Consider the following 15601-nt stretch of genomic DNA (forward strand, 5'->3'; position numbering starts at 1 on the left):
TACAAAGTGCGCAGCACTGGTTCCTGACTGGCAACCCAGTGCTCATACTAAGCAGCTTGGCAGTGGCCCTTTGAAGCAATTCTTCAAGCTGGCCCGAGCCCAGAATCTGGCTCCAGGAGCAGGAGGCCAGGCTGGGGACCCCAGTGCATGCATTCCCTGGACTAGCAATGCCAGAGCATCAAGAAGCACAGACAGGCCTGGGACTGTGCACCACCGATTTATTAGACAGAGACACCTTTTCCCAAACCTTCACAAATCTGGTATTTTTCTGGTACAGGAGGGGGAAAAAAGAAAAAAAAAAAAAGGATAAAAGTCTTAGGCAGAGCTTTCTCTTCAGTTCCCTAAAGAAAGGTAAAACCAGAAGAATGTGTCACCACAACGTGAGCCCATACTGCTTTGCAAACCTTTCAGGACACATTTAGCATCCCAGCATTAACACACATTGTTTAATTTACTTTGAAACCAGCGAAAATGACAAAAGCAATCTACCAGGCATGAGTCCAGAACCTCTGATAGCTTCCAACTTCCTTCGAGCATCCAATGCTCCCCAGAAGGAAAAAGCACGGAGGGACTCACCATCCGTGCTGAGCACACATGTCCGCAGCCCTCTCAGAGCCTCAAACCCAGCAAGCCGACTGCAACCATTTTCATTACTGGTGCTGGGGACATAACACAATCAAGTGCCATGTTCCCCCTACCCCAAGGGGAGAATTAATTTGTTTGTGAGAGACTGGAGCAAGCCCTGGGGAAAGCAACTAGGAAATACGGTACTACTCTGCACAGTTGAAACACGGGAAAACTTCAGGTCCAGGGTTATGTTCTTACTTCGATCTGATGGAAAATGCCCATCCTGTCAAATTAATGTGTGAGCATCAAGGGGAGGAAGCTGAGGATACTGCTGGTGAGCACACTACACGGCACAGTTTGGTTTTACTGCTGCTTTCTGCACAACAACACTCTAACTCAAGCCACTGCAGTGTCAGCTATGCAGCTGCATTTGCTGCCTACGGTAGCTAGCACAAAAGATGAATAAGGATTAATTAGGAGAGCTGAACAGCTTCCCAGCTGCCCACAGAACCCTGAGCACAAATCGATTGGAAGATCAATACCATCATTTCCTCTTTCTTGGCCAACATCATTACCTGAAACACCACGCTTGGGTGTGCACTACCCCTGCAGACTGATCCGCAGGGTGGAAGCCTCTAACACAGGCTGCTAACAGCTCTCAAGGGCTGGGGCAGCACTGCTAGTGCTTTCACCATCAAAGCTGGGCAAGGAAGAGGACATTTGCCCACAGCCTCAGAGACTCAAGAGTGTTTCACTCACAAATCTTGGTGCTGCAGAGAAACGCACAAGTTTGAAAAAAGACTAAAACAGCGTATAACGCAGAAGAGCCAGTGCCTCCACTCACACCAGTTTTGGGGGCTGGTTAACAAATCAGGCAACAAATGTACTTAAGTCCCCTTTGGAAACATTATTTGCATATGCATACAGAGTTACTGGGCAAAAAAACAGCCATGGATACAAAGATAAAGTGATTTTTTTGTTGCTGCAATGAAAACTTGCCCCTACTCTGACTCTCAGTTCTCAGACTTCCTGGACGATTAGCTCATCCCGGACTGTCATGAACTGCTTTCAGGTGGGAGATCGTGAACCAGGATGCTACCCCCAGCTTACCGGCTATAGTAGGAATCCACACCCAGAGCCTCCCGCACACTTGAGATGTACTGTTCCAGCGCAGAGTTTGTTATTGTTTGCAGAGTCACACTGTTGGCTTCGTGGAAGTCTCCGGCATTTTCTGTCAGGCCGTCACCCAGATAATACTCATGAAATTTCAGAATTCCTGCAAGGCACCAGAATCACAAGGTTATTTCTGCAGGGCAGGAATAGCACTGCCAGCAGCTGTCTGGGAAGGTGGCACAGACCCTAGCACTCAGCGTTTCCAGTACAAGTGGAGCAAAGCATTCCATGCCATGTCTCCACAGGGCTTTTCCAGCATCCTATGTTACAGCCTTGCTTTTAAAATCCAGTTTTGTACTTTGCAGATGATGGCTCAAAGGTACAAAAGCAGAGCAGTGCTTTTATGAGATGCTCAGAATGCATTTGCTATTGCAGCACTCTCACATAAATTATAAAGTAGATCTTTCATACAAGCACCTACCAGAGTAATTCACATTTCAATAGATGCACACGAAAAATACCTATTAATAACCTCTGATGACATAAATTGAACACACAAGGCCCAAATGCTGAATAAGAGTGTTATTACTACAGCAGAATCTCCTCACATCACACAAAGACTTTTCATTTCACTTCTATGCATGAAAATACATTATATATAAAGAAACAGATGGATTAATGCATAGCAAAATATTAAAATATAGCATTTCACAATGGTTAAACCAGATAAAGGACACTCACTGTTTTGTTAAGATCAACTACTACTGCAGATAAACACTTCCTCCACTCAGACTGGCTTATCCTTCCTGATAGAATTAATTCTACAGCCTGTGATCAACAGTAAAAGGCTGCTCTGGATGCCCTGTTTGCCTTGACAACATAAATTATTCAACCAGTTAAGAAGAGTGGAGGAATAAAGAATAAAGCAACTCCTTCTGCAGCAACAGCAGCAAATATAGATCAGCGAAGAGGCTCTAAGGGTACTGTCTCAGCGGGGTAATAAGGATCCTGGGCCGTCACTGAAGCTACTCTCTGCATCAGCACTAACAAAACAAGAGGAGGTCACCACAGCTGGGCTGGAGTCACAGCTTAAGAGCTTCCCAGTAAAGCTGTTGAAGTGGAACCCTTGAAGCACCACAGATCCCTCTTCTTCCCAACAGGTGACCGTGCCTTCAAGGAGGCAGTCACAAACCCATGTAACTTCAGGAGTGCAACTGCTTTTCTGTAAGACCCAGTCTGGGCAAGGAGAATCACAGAATTGTAGGGGTTGGAAGGGACCTCTGGAGATCCCCCAGTACAACCCCCCTGCCGAAGCAGGGTCACCCAGAGCAGGCTGCACAGGACCTCGTCCAGGCAGGTTTTGAGTATCTCCAGAGAAGCAAAATCCACAGCCTCTCTGGGCAACCTGTTCCAGGGCTCCGTCACCTCAGAGTAAAGAAGTTCTTCCCTGTGTTCAGATAGAACTTCCTATGCTTCAGTTTGTACCCACTGCCCCTTGTCCTATTGCTGGGCACCGCTGAAAAGAGTGTGGCCCCGTCCTGTTGACACCCACCTGAGACTGGTCATGGAGTCTAGTAGCAAACCCTACACTTCTGATCCATATAATTTTAGTAAGCTCAGCTTCGTATCAGTACTATGGAATTACTGGCATTGTATTGTGCAAACTACAGTCCTGCAGAGCCAGTTAGTGACTGGATACATAGCAGGACAACGCCATCTCACACTTACACACGCAACAACGCAAAATGCTCCCAAAAAGCATTATCTTCCAACCTCTGTCATCCCATCTGAAGTCAGGCATCTGTGAATGTTTGCTTTCCTTCCCGAAGCATTTGTGGTGCAATTTAAACAGTGCTTTTTATCTCTTTAGCTTTGTCATGGTGAAGGGCTGCAATTATTAAATTATATCCAGAAAGAACTCATGAAAATTTACAGTCATCACTTTATTAGATAATGAACAACAGCTGTCTGTAAAAAGCAATACTCTTCAAATTAATCCTCCTTGCTCCTCTGTGATAAGTGTTTCCACATTCATATGAGGAGAATTCAGAGGATCAGTCAGTTCAATGGCATATCAGGAAGCAGGGACGCCCTTCTGTTTTCTGCAATCCACTTCAGTGAATAAATGTCAAAAGCTTTTGGAAGGATAAAGCACAGAAATATTATTAAAGTAGGGATTCTTATGCACAGAAGATTTTCATAGAGCCAACATACTTGCAATCTCTTTACTGCTCTGCTCTGCCCTGTGGGAAATATATACAGATTGGAGGTTGAAAAATGGAAATACTAAACACGTGAAACATCTCCATCTACAGCTGAACATCAAAGCCCTGAATAAGCACTTCTACGTCATTATTGTTGTGGCTATGCCATAGTTTTCAGTCTATTCAGCTCTAATGTACTAGATAGAAAGGACTCCCTTGTACGTTCACTCTGGTCCCAGGTTCATTCCTAGCTACAAATGGTACTATTCTCCCTTTGTAAGGCTTGTTCACAGGCTCCCATCTCCAAAAAGGACCTCACCTGCCCCAGGAGCCAGCAGCCAGCTGTACAGATAACCTGCAGCCAGCGAGTAGTAGAGAACAAGTCCCCTCTGGTTGTTCACTGTCTCCAGGACCTGGTCAATGGTCACTGGAGAATAGGGATCAGAGTCCTGCTGCCCAGTCTGGCGTTCCACAAGCAGGTCAGCAAATGCCCTCGTTCGTCCTCTTTCTGCTACTGCCAAAGCTTCATCATGGTGACCTGAAAAGACAAAGCCATCTCTCAGACCTGACAGCAATGTGGTCTGCAGCACAATGTGCAGGAATAGCTGCTATCCCAACCCAAACTAAAACCTGGGTAAGCAGGGTCACAGCACTTATTTCTGGAACGAGTAGCCTCTGCACCAGAATACAGTCCCACAGGTCATCCTGGCTGCAGGCAGTGACACAGTGTATGGGAAAATGAGCCACAGAATGGCAAATGAATGGAGAAAGCAAGAAAGAAGATCTAAAGGTGCCAAAAACCCAAAGCAGGAGACCCTTATTTCTGTCTTGGCAAAGAAACGCTGTACAGCATCGGACAGATGAGGAGTGAAGGATTTATCACGAACCGCCTCCCCACCACTTCATTTGAACTCTTGGCATGAGCTTGGAGTTCAGACTCAGCATATGATGGCATCTCTTACCGAGACTGACAAGTACTCGCTGCAGGGCCTGATAGGAGGATGTCTGCAGGTCGAAGAGTGACAGCTTGTAATCTGTGCTCAGCTGCACCTCGTGTCGGATGGTCTCAAACAGTGCTGAGGCCCGGTACAGCTGGGAGGGAAAACAGCCACAGTGACTTCCTTACAGACACAGCACAAAAGCACTGGCTGGGAAAGCAGGGGGATCCCCGGCCAGGAGAGCTCTGCCTCAGACAGCCCCTCAGGACGACAGTGTCCCGGGCAGAGCGGAGGTGTCTTCAGGTTGAGCAGGAAGGTGCGCGGGCCCAGGTCGGCCCAGTGCCTGTCACACCCTCCCCAGCACGCAGCAGACACTTTCTCCCGAGGACAGGACGACCCAAAGGGCTCAGAGGACGCAAGCCCGCCAGCTCAGGGCAGACCGTGGTGTACCTGGTGCTGAGACTCCTCCAGGTTCCCACTCGCCCAGAGGGAGAGTCCAAGGCCGTGGCGGATTTTGGCCTCATCTTCTCGGCGTCCCAGCTGCTCTGCCAGCCTCAGTCCTGAAAAGCAGTCAGAGTGAGAGAGGGCCGAGGGGGAGCAGGGGCTGCGGTGCTGGGTGGAGCGCCTCTGCCCAGCAGCCTGGCAGGCTGCCGGTACAGGCGGGCCCGGGGCTCCTGCCGCAGGCACGGGCAGCGCAGAGCCGCGAGCACCGAGCAGGGCAGCGCCAGCGCTGGGCAGCTGCTGCGGACACCCAAGTCGGCACCAGCGGGAGAGGCGCCTCAGCAAGACAGACATGTCCATGGACCAAGACCTCCCTAAGCGAGGCTAAGGTGCAGTCCCCTGAGACACACTCGCTAAGCTCCTACCTGGAAGTTCCACTTGTAAACCTTAAAAGCCACACAGACAAACAAAATCACACTGAGCTGCCAAACGCTGACAGAAAAGACACCTCTTGCCACATTACTGGCTCGTTCCCCACCAGCTCTCCCCAGCTTTCTGGCAGGCTCCGCACGGCTGATGTGCTGAGCCGCAGCAGAGTGCAGGGTCCTGGTGCGAACATCCTGGAGCTCGTCGCACTTCCAGCAGCACCTTCCGTGTCATCTCCCCTTCCACCACGCTCCAAACTGCTCACCTCCGTGGGCCCTGCTGACAACAAGGACACGTTGTCCCCTCTTCTTAGGCACCCCAGGTTTCCCACAGATTGGGGAGCAGGGCCCTGGCCATGGCCATGCAGCTCAGTAGCAGCTAGCATTTGCAGGCTTTTCAGGAATTGTGCGTCGGACCAGGAGAAGGAGCTGTGTTTAATTTCTTCTCCACCGACTTATTTGAATTCCCTCAGCATACTGGAATCCTGCCAAGGTCAGTTGCAGGAAAACCAGACTAACCGATGTAAACTAATCCTTCGGCTTCCAGCTTCATACACTCCAGCTACACTACTCATCTCCCGCATCAGAGAGCCACCACCTTGAACACATGCTACTTGCATGCTGGAATCCCTTGCAGCAGCGCAACTCACAAGCCAGCACTGACCCTGGCGCTCAGCAGCAGCAGATGGCTTCTGGACACAGAGGGCTGAACCTCCCTCACCTCCCTGCCAAACACAACTCGTTTTCACTCACAGCTTAGAGGACACTCACCCACCTGGTCTCACTCCCACTTGAACACAGAAGGAAAAGCCAGGTGGCAATCAGCAAGGCACACATCAGTTTGAGACCTGCTCTTGGCATCACAGAGATCCACCACGACCTGATGTAGTTTTCCCAGTCAGTTCCTGGTGTGCAACACTATTTATAGAGGAAGCTTACTCCTAGGCTCAGGCACAAATGAGCTTTATTAAGAGACTCTGCCACGTACAGTCGGGATTCAAGCTCAGAGCTAGCTGAGACACCACCAGGAAGGCACAGGATGTGCTTTGTAATGCTTTGTCCGCAGGATGCCAGGACGGCTCCAACTGACACGGCGTGCTGCCCATAACAGCCCGCTTGGACAGCTGCTTCCACAGATGCTCAACAGTAGCTATGGATGTCTACAAGAGCTTTTGCATTAAAGGCCACTGTCAAACACATCCTCTTAGTCCCATGCTCGCAGAACCTCACTTGTCTCCATGTCTTCAGGCCTCCCTCCTGACCTCCCGTGCCTACCACAACATGCTGTGTTGCATAATTCAGCCTCTTACCTTCCTGAAGGTACATAACAGCCTGAGAGTAGTTCTGCAAGGCATGATGAGTTCTCCCCAGGCTGCTGTAAGACACAGTTTTGGCTACAAGGTCGTTCATTTGTGCTGCAATGCTGAGGTGCTGCTCCTGATAAACCACTGCCCTCTCGTAGGTGCCCAAGGACTCATAGGTCAGGCCCAGGTTCCCATAGGCCCGCCCTTGGCAAGTGGGGTTGTTGGTCTCCTCTGCGATCTGCAGGTCTAGCTGGTGGTACTGCAGGGCTGTGTCGTACTCTCCCATCTGCTGGTAGACCCCACCTAGACCGCAGGCAGCATCGCTCTCCAGAGCTCGGTCCTTCATCTCCCGAGCGATGTTCAGCTGGCGCTCCAGGCAAGAAATGGCTTGCTCGTAGTTCCCCAGCTGGCTGTGTAGGCTCCCCAGCTCCCCATAGGCCTGGGCTTTGTTAAATGCCTCCCCGAGCTCATGAGCCACCACAAGCCTCTTCTCAAAGCACACCAGAGCCTGCTGCAAACTCCCCATAGCCCTACAAGGGAAGAAAACAGCAGCATTTATTTTCCCAGTATTTTCCTGAAAGCTGTTTTGTCATTTCCCCTAGAGGCCAGTTCAAATCCTTCAGGCAGAGACAAATGCTCCCCCAAGGAGACATCCCCGGTACCTTCAAATCAGCCTCCTTCTTCTGCCGCCCTTTAAACTTATCTTCCTCTCTGGGCAGGGCAACATCAGCTTCATTATTTGAGCCAGTAGCATAGTCCTCAGCACCCAGAGGACTCTGCTCCTTGCTCCTGTGCCACATGCCCATGCACACGTACAATGGCCACACAAAGACACCCCATCAGTAACACAACGCATCCATTTGTACTTGTACTTCCCTGGCTGTCATTAGAATACATATGCAGTGCTCCTTACCTGTGCCCATTCCCCAAGCCCCGGTAGGCCTTTGCCTGATCTTGCATACGGTTCAAGCTTTGTGCCACAGACAGGTACTGTTCATAATATTTTATAGCTTCCTCAAAATCTCCCAGAGCCTCGTAACAATCTCCCAGGTTCCCATATGCTCGGCCCCGATCTAACACAGATTCATTTCCACTGAGCTGCTGCAGCATGGCCAGCTGCTGTTCAAAGTAGCCAATAGCTTCCTCCATGACATTCATGTTCATCTTGGTAATGCCCATGTTACCATAGACTTGGGCTTCTATGCTGGGGTCCTTCAACTTCTGCCCAAGCTCCAGCTGTTCTTCGTAACACTTGAAGGCCATGGTGTACTTCCCAAGTGACATATACACTGCAGCAAGGTGACCATGTGCTCTGCATTCACCCGGCATATCTCCCAGCTCCTGGTACACCTCCAGCTCCTGCGTGTGGTAGCCTAAAGCCTTGTCACACTTCTGTATCATTCTGTATGCAGAGCCCAAGGCTGCATAGGCACTGGCTTCCAGTCTCCTGTCTTTAACATGATGGGCTAAACTCAACTGCTGTTCATAAAATTTTATTGCACCATTTACGTCTTTTTTACAGACAAAAATATCCCCCAAGTTCCCCAGAGCTCGGAATTTGGCCTGGGAATTGTTCAGAGATTGGGCCAGGGACAACAGGTACTTTTGACACTCCTCTGCTTTGCTGAAGTCCATCAAGGCTTTGAAGGCCAAGCCCAGGTTGCAATAGGCTTTGGCTTGGCTCAGCTTGTCATGAAGATCCTTTGCTAAGGCAAGATCCTGCTCGTAGTACTTAACAGCTTCCTCGTAGTTCCCAAGGCAGTAATGGGCATAGCCAAGGTTATGGCAAACTTTCCCCTCCCCTTCCATGTCCTGCAGCTCTGGGGACAAGCGCAGGTACTGCTCGTAGTAAGGGGCTGCCTGCACGTACTCTCCTCGCGAGCAGTGGAAGTTGCCCAAATTGCTGAGGGCCCGTGCTTCACTCTGGATGTCTCGCAGCTCCCGGGCAATGTTGAGATGATTTTGGTAGTGCTGTAGAGCACGGTCATGGGCACCCAGCGCTTGATAGGCAACTGCTAAGTTCCCATGTGTAGATGCCTGAGAGGCACGGTCATTTACTTCCATAGAAATCTGCAGCTCCTGCCGATGGTACTTGACAGCCTGGTCATACACGCCGAGAGCATTATAAGCATTGCCCATGTTGCCATAGGCCCGGCCCTGGGCCGCGTAATCACTTAGCTCCTGAGCTATGGACAGATGCGTCTTATGCAGCCGCAGTGCAGTGTCATAGTCGCCTTTCATCTGGTGAATGATTCCTGAAAAATAACAGAAATGGGCTCAACAAAAACATTCCTCCGTGCTAGCCCTTCTGCAACACCTTGCTATGCCAGGACTTCTATGAAGCCCAGCCACGGCCTGGCCCCTTCCCCAGGCTCTCTACACCGGGCAACCCCATCCCTTCGCCACAGCACCCTGATTCGTCCCCAGCACAGCCGATGTGGCACGGTCTTTCCCAAGTGAACTGCCTCCTCGCTCCTAACACGCAAAGCTGGAAAAGGTTCTGTATTACATGTGAAGCATACACTCACCACAACAACTGGACAGTTTGGCCTTACAAAATGCCCATTTCCTTTTTTAGTTATGCTACTTTTTTTTTTTCATCAGTGATACCTGGCGACTCCAGAGGTCATATTCAACACACTGCACAAGAAAGCATTTGCATTCGCTTTTCAATTTCAATCAAATTATCTTGTACTTGTTACGAGACACAGGAACAGGAGCTCTGAATCTGCTAGCGTTAAAACTTATGCTTCAATTAAACTCTGTGCTAATAATACATGTGGCTCCTTTGTGAACACTTGTGAACAGGCCTGGAGATCCAGCAGCCACTGACGCGGGCCCTGCAAACACAGTTACCCGATCCTGCAGATTCATCACAGTTACTTGGTACCTGAAGACACCTTCAGATCTTTCCCTGCCCCTAAAACCAACCAGCTGCCAGTTTCCATCTCTGTATCACACCCAGCGTGGTGAGGTGGAAGAGATGTGTAGGGTCTGGAGGCAGCTGTCTCCCCAGTCACCTGCAAGTACAGCATGCTGTGGTCAGACCCTGCCCACCAGTCTCCTCTTGGTTTGTGCTTTTATAGAGAAATTTGAAGACAGAAGCTTTCCAAGTAAGCCTGGAACATGAGGGCTGAAATTTGCTTTCCTGAGGCAATTCAGACCTTGCAGATTCATTTTTTTAAACTCATGTAGGTTTGAAAACCCACGTTTCACTACGTCAGCGTGAAGCATTCTGGCTGGATTACCTGTATTTCTGTCAAAGCAAGTCATTAAAAAATTCTGCTCACCTTCCTACTAGCATGAGGTTTCAGGAGAAAGTAATTTAGAAAACATGCGCAGAACAAAACTGGATCAAACCAGCAAATGCTTGGCTGCTGGTGACAGTTTGTTTCTCTCCCCTTGCACTGCAATCATGATCAAAGCTAGAGCTCATGGCAGGAGGGACTGGCTCCCTGGTGTCTTGGTCCAGCTCCTGGCCAAATATTTCCTCAGCTCCAATGAGCCTGCAGCTCTAATTGATCAGCGTTAGGTATTGAACCTCAGGCTGCTGTTTCCCTCCGGTAAAACAAGGAAAGGTGGTGGCAGAAAGGCCGGGATGAACTAAGCTAAGTGACCCCCACATGAATATTTTGGCCCTCCATCTCCCATCTGGAGGCACAGCCAGTGCTGGGGCTTCATGGATAGCTGCACTGTGGCACGCAGGAGAGTGCTCACAGGAAAGACCACCGCTTTCTGTAGAAAAAACACAAAGTAATCACCAGGGGTGGAACTGGATTGGACACAAAGCTAAGTAACTTAGAAACTTCAAAAAACAGTCACCATGAAAGCATCCCATTGCTTCAGAAACTAAAGAAGATGGAATTAGCTAAATCTCTCCCCTGGCAACAGCAAGAGGCGTCCAAGCTGGAAGCAGGCAGAACCAGTGCTGCCCCAGGGAGCCTGAGCTCCCAGCCCTGTCTCCTGAACTCTGTGTCCCTCCCAGGCAGCACCCGGGGATGCCTTGGCTCCAGCATGAGCAGCCAGGCCCTGCCCAGCGAGATGTAACGCAGCGGGCTCCACCTAAACACATCGCTCCTTGTAAGCCACCTCTGGAAACAGAGGGTTTCCAGAAAAAGGGGATGAGTAAGCATTCCTAATCTCTCACTGCTGAACAGACAGACTCCTCGAGGAGACAGGACATGCCATTGCTCTCCACCAGCACCACTCTCCACCTCCTCCGAGGAATCAGGTGTGGGAAAGCACTCAGCCTGAAGTGATTGCAGAAGGGAGAGAGGACAGAAAACAGGTTAAAAGCAAATTTGAGTTCAGCTGACTCCCTAGGTAACTTATTCTTTGATGACACTCCTCTTAATTAAGAGTCAGAAAGCACAAATGAGGCCAAACCTTATTAAAAATTTTTAGTGGCAACTCTGACCCAAAGGAAGCCAGTGCTACTTGAGACATACTGATGAAACCCAGTTAAAACGCACTGCTGACACAGAGAAGCATGAGATTATAACGGAGGAAGGACTGGACAACCTTGTGTACCAGGGTAACAAAAACAGAGTGACGAAATTCAGCAGTAAACTATGCAAAAACATGCACTTCAAGAATACAAGGGCAGGGAGTCACCATCTGGAAACAAGAAGAGAAGGAGACATCCAGTGAATTCCTGTTGGATGCAGAAGAGTTTATCAATTTACAGACCAATGCTGATGCTTACCACAGAGGGGCATCGACTGCAGAAAGTTTTTGCACCATCAGAGTCCCAAGGCCCTAGAACAGCCCTACAGTAAGACAGTGAAGCAAACAAAACATTACTGCTAAAATGGCCCGTGTTTAATTTATGCATTGTATGGCATGTGCAGTAACAGGAGACTGGACTCTATGTCTCAGGAGGCATCTTCCACTTCCCTTAGTTTAATCACAGATTCCCTGGTAACTGAGCTTCTACAGCTTTTCTGGCAGAGTATCTGAGGCCAGCAACAACCCTTCATGGGCCAAGGAATTACACTGGGAACATGTACATCCCTTACTGCTGGAGAACATGCTGCCTCAAAAACACACTGTTCGCCTCCATGAGTTGCAGCTTGTGCTGCCATGGTATTACACAGCACACAGACCATTCGCTCTTAGGCCACCCTCCCAAAAATGCTTACACCACCAGATCGTGACATCACCAATAATATTCCAGGTGGAATTGGCTGCTGCAGGACATGGATGAACTCATCAGCAAGACTCAGTATAAAAGCACATTCATAGACCGTTTCCTTATGCTTCATTAATCCCAAGTGTCGTGCTGAGAAATAAAACATAGCCTTACTTCTCAAGGAACAAAGTAAGAAAAATGTCACCAGGACACTGCCAGGAGCTACCAGACACAATGGCATTGCTGAGGTTCACAGATGCCAACAGGCTCAATTAGAGAGTAACAGGAGAGGCAGACGAGGACTGGCTGGAAGGTCAGACACCTGGAAGAACTCAGAACAGCACGTAGACCTTTCCCATCACACGGCTAGAAACAGCCACCCAGATCTTACAGAGAAACTACAGGGATGCAGCCTGCCAGAGATGCACGGGCTCCACAGACTGGCTGCTAATACCTGCTGAGCCTTTCTGCCCTGGCACCTAGAAACAAGAGCAACCACCCAGTTCACTACCCTGCTGTGTTGCTGCTACTCACTGGGTTCCCATCATCCTTTCTGTACAAGCTGCCATCCCTGCCCTAATTTCCAAGCGTCCTGCTCTGTCTCCCTCCCATCAATTGGCAACTGTGTTTTCCCATCCTCGGTCTGTCCTCAGCTATACTCTTGAACAAAATTCTTGTCAGAGACAACCTTGGCCCTGGACTGCAGACATGTAGCTTGCTCTGAGGGGATGCTGACTCTACACCTAGCTACTAGTTCCATGTATGTTTTATCTGCCAGCCACGCCAAACATAAGCTGTTTGACATTCTTTCCCATGTCCTCCACGATGCAAGCTCCTTAGCTGCAACCTTCAGCAACAAAACTGCAAGACCAGATTCCTCTTAGGAAAGAGAGAGGCTCATTTTGGCCTGCAAGGGATTCTGCTCATCTGGAATGTGCAATAATTATTTTGTTTAATATCCAAATCTAGATCAGCTTCCAAGCTGGCACCTTAGAAACCAAGATGACACCCAAGCAGGTCTGGCCTATGATTTGGTGATTCTCTTGTCCACACGGAAATGAGATGGGAAAATTTAGGCTGAGAAAAATATCTGCAAAGCTGCCTGCCTGCAAGAGCAGCGTAGAATGCAAATTCATGCTTTTAACATCTAGTACACTAAGAAAATATATAAAAAGATATTGTCAGGAACTTGGTGTGAAATCCATGCTTTAGTTTACAATTTCTCTTCTGCCCAAAAAATCCTTCTAAGTAGCTCTTATACCAGTGTATCTACCAGCCACTATTGTCCTCAGGCCAGATCACTGCTGTGTGCAGAGTACCAGATGCTCGATCAGGTTGAGGTTCCTCTGGCCATCCATGGATCATCAGCTTTAAGATGTGATTCCTACTCCTGCCACAAAGTTCCTCTCCTTATTTTTCCATCCCATCCCTCTTGCCCTCCTTGGATCAACATCTCTGGTAGCACTGGACATCATTTCGGCAAATACTCCGCTGACTTGAAAGACAAGGAAAAATCTTTGGTCTCCAAGGTCATTTAGGAGGCCCTCGTGAGTAGACAGGACACCACAGCTCAGCCCCAAAGCTCAAGAACTCTGAAGAGACTCCACTGTGAGGAACAAGAAAAGTCAGTGCACAGTGGTCACCATTAAAATGCCACTGACAACTTGGGAGCTGTGTCCACAGGAGTGGTGGGTGAAAGATGAGGATGCTAGTGAGAAGTCCTGTGCTCACTGCAATTACCTCAATCCCTCAGCACGTAGGAACTGACAACAGAGAAAGAGTGTTGGGGATGCTGACCCAACCCAGGCTCTCTCCCACTGCCACTCCATACTTACACTCGAGGATAGATAAGAAAAGGAGTATCTGGGGCTGGAGATAACAGGAATTCCTGCCCCAGGACACCAACCTCTCCTGTCCTGCATGAAGGAGAAGGAAAGTGGGAGAGGAAGATGGCAAGTCAGACACAGAGCATGGCTTTGAAAGGCAAACAGCAGCCAGAGAAGTAGAATTCATACTAGAGGTTAGAGCAACAGGTTACTGAAGCAGCCAGTGCTGCTGTTCTCTGGAGAGGCTATGGATGGAGTTTCACCCTGGACACTACGTCCACCCCAAAGGCTGCTCTGTCACAAGTCCTGCTCAAGCAAATTCCCAGAATTTGATCCAAAAAATTAAGGCTGCTCTTGGGAAAAGAGGAACCTGGAGATAACACATACCTCCTGGTATGTCTCCATCATTTGCCAGGGGTAATGGCCCAGGAAGGAAAGGTTCTGACTCAAGACTGCAAAATCAGCACCTACCAAATATATTCTCTCTTTGTGCATTCCTCAACAGACAAAAATGAGGTTCGTAGATGGATGGGAGATGAAGCCTTCACAGTTCTAAATGTTTTAGCCAGCCTCTTTACTGCCAAGAAAGGAGAAAAACAGTGAGCAAATGTTTACCAAGAGATACCAAGGACAAAACCAAGCAGCATAACAGAGAACAAAGCTGTGCTCTCCTCACCCATGGAGCCTGCTATCACATTAGTTTGCTTGAGCTGTCACCCATCTGTTGCGGCCACTTAAGGAAGAGGATCCAGAAACACACTGTCACTTTAAATCATCAGCATTCTGACTCATTCTTACAGTGATAATCATTGACTTCAAAGTAAAAGATAGTCCTCTGGTCAGACAACTAGACTACATTCTGGAATAGCACACAAAGGATACAGCAGAACAGACCCAAGACAAGAACCCAGCAGACATGAGAGAATACAGTCAGAGATACCGCCTTATATAGTGTAAAGCACCAAAAATGGTACAAATTACATTCATTCACAAGCTTGCTTTTCTTAGTGATGCATACAGTCAGAACTGGTAGAAACCTGTATAAGACATCAGCTAAATAATCACAAAAGTTACATTCTGCCTATGTAAACCACTGATTTTTCCAATTCAGGCAACAGATCGGTCAGGTGAGAGAGAAAATACCAGATTAGCTTTGGAACAGTCTTTGCAGCTCCTGTGCTGGAGCTCAGCAGGAGGTTATAGCAGAAATCAAAGGGACCTCCTGTCTCCCACTAGCAATAGCCAGCGCAGAACAAACCTCTGTGTCGTGACGGGGTCATAGCAGCACCACGGCCTCCAACTTAGACTGAGGTAACATTGCTCTTGACTGAACCTGCTCTTTCAGAATGAAATACAAACACGCTGAAAGTTGAAACAGCAAAAGTGATTCTGAAGCTCACCCATGTGGTGGGAGAACCATATCCCACTGGCCTCCTTGGTGCAGACAGGAGAGCCTAACAGCACCTGCCATCTGACTCATACTCCGATGCTGGATGAGCAGGCCCATGAGCTGTAGGATACGAGGGAAAGGGGTCTTGGGAGAGTTCGCTAGTCCTTCAGCAATCGAGGACGAGATGTCCATACATAACCACCCTTTTTTGACCCTAATTGCAAAAAGGCTTCAAGAGAAAATATCTGGCACCTCTGGACAA

The 15601-nt window shown here is 48.8% G+C and overlaps 1 protein-coding gene across 4 annotated transcripts in view; it reads right to left on the reverse strand.

The window, feature by feature from the left end:
- Positions 1 to 15601, reverse strand: part of TTC28 (tetratricopeptide repeat domain 28) — a 179702-nt gene that overhangs the window by 36796 nt on the left and 127305 nt on the right. For all 4 annotated transcript variants that reach the window (XM_075434966.1, XM_075434965.1, XM_075434967.1 and 1 more), the window contains exons 6-11: positions 7906 to 9247; positions 6999 to 7522; positions 5273 to 5382; positions 4847 to 4976; positions 4204 to 4422; positions 1678 to 1843 (exon numbers count right to left, since the gene is read on the reverse strand). In XM_075434966.1, the coding sequence (XP_075291081.1) occupies positions 1678 to 1843; positions 4204 to 4422; positions 4847 to 4976; positions 5273 to 5382; positions 6999 to 7522; positions 7906 to 9247 (2491 nt within the window). The remainder of the gene's footprint in view (positions 1 to 1677; positions 1844 to 4203; positions 4423 to 4846; positions 4977 to 5272; positions 5383 to 6998; positions 7523 to 7905; positions 9248 to 15601) is intronic.

The sequence above is a fragment of the Opisthocomus hoazin genome, chromosome 13, assembly GCF_030867145.1.
Source record: "Opisthocomus hoazin isolate bOpiHoa1 chromosome 13, bOpiHoa1.hap1, whole genome shotgun sequence".
Classification (NCBI taxonomy): Eukaryota; Metazoa; Chordata; class Aves; order Opisthocomiformes; family Opisthocomidae; genus Opisthocomus; species Opisthocomus hoazin.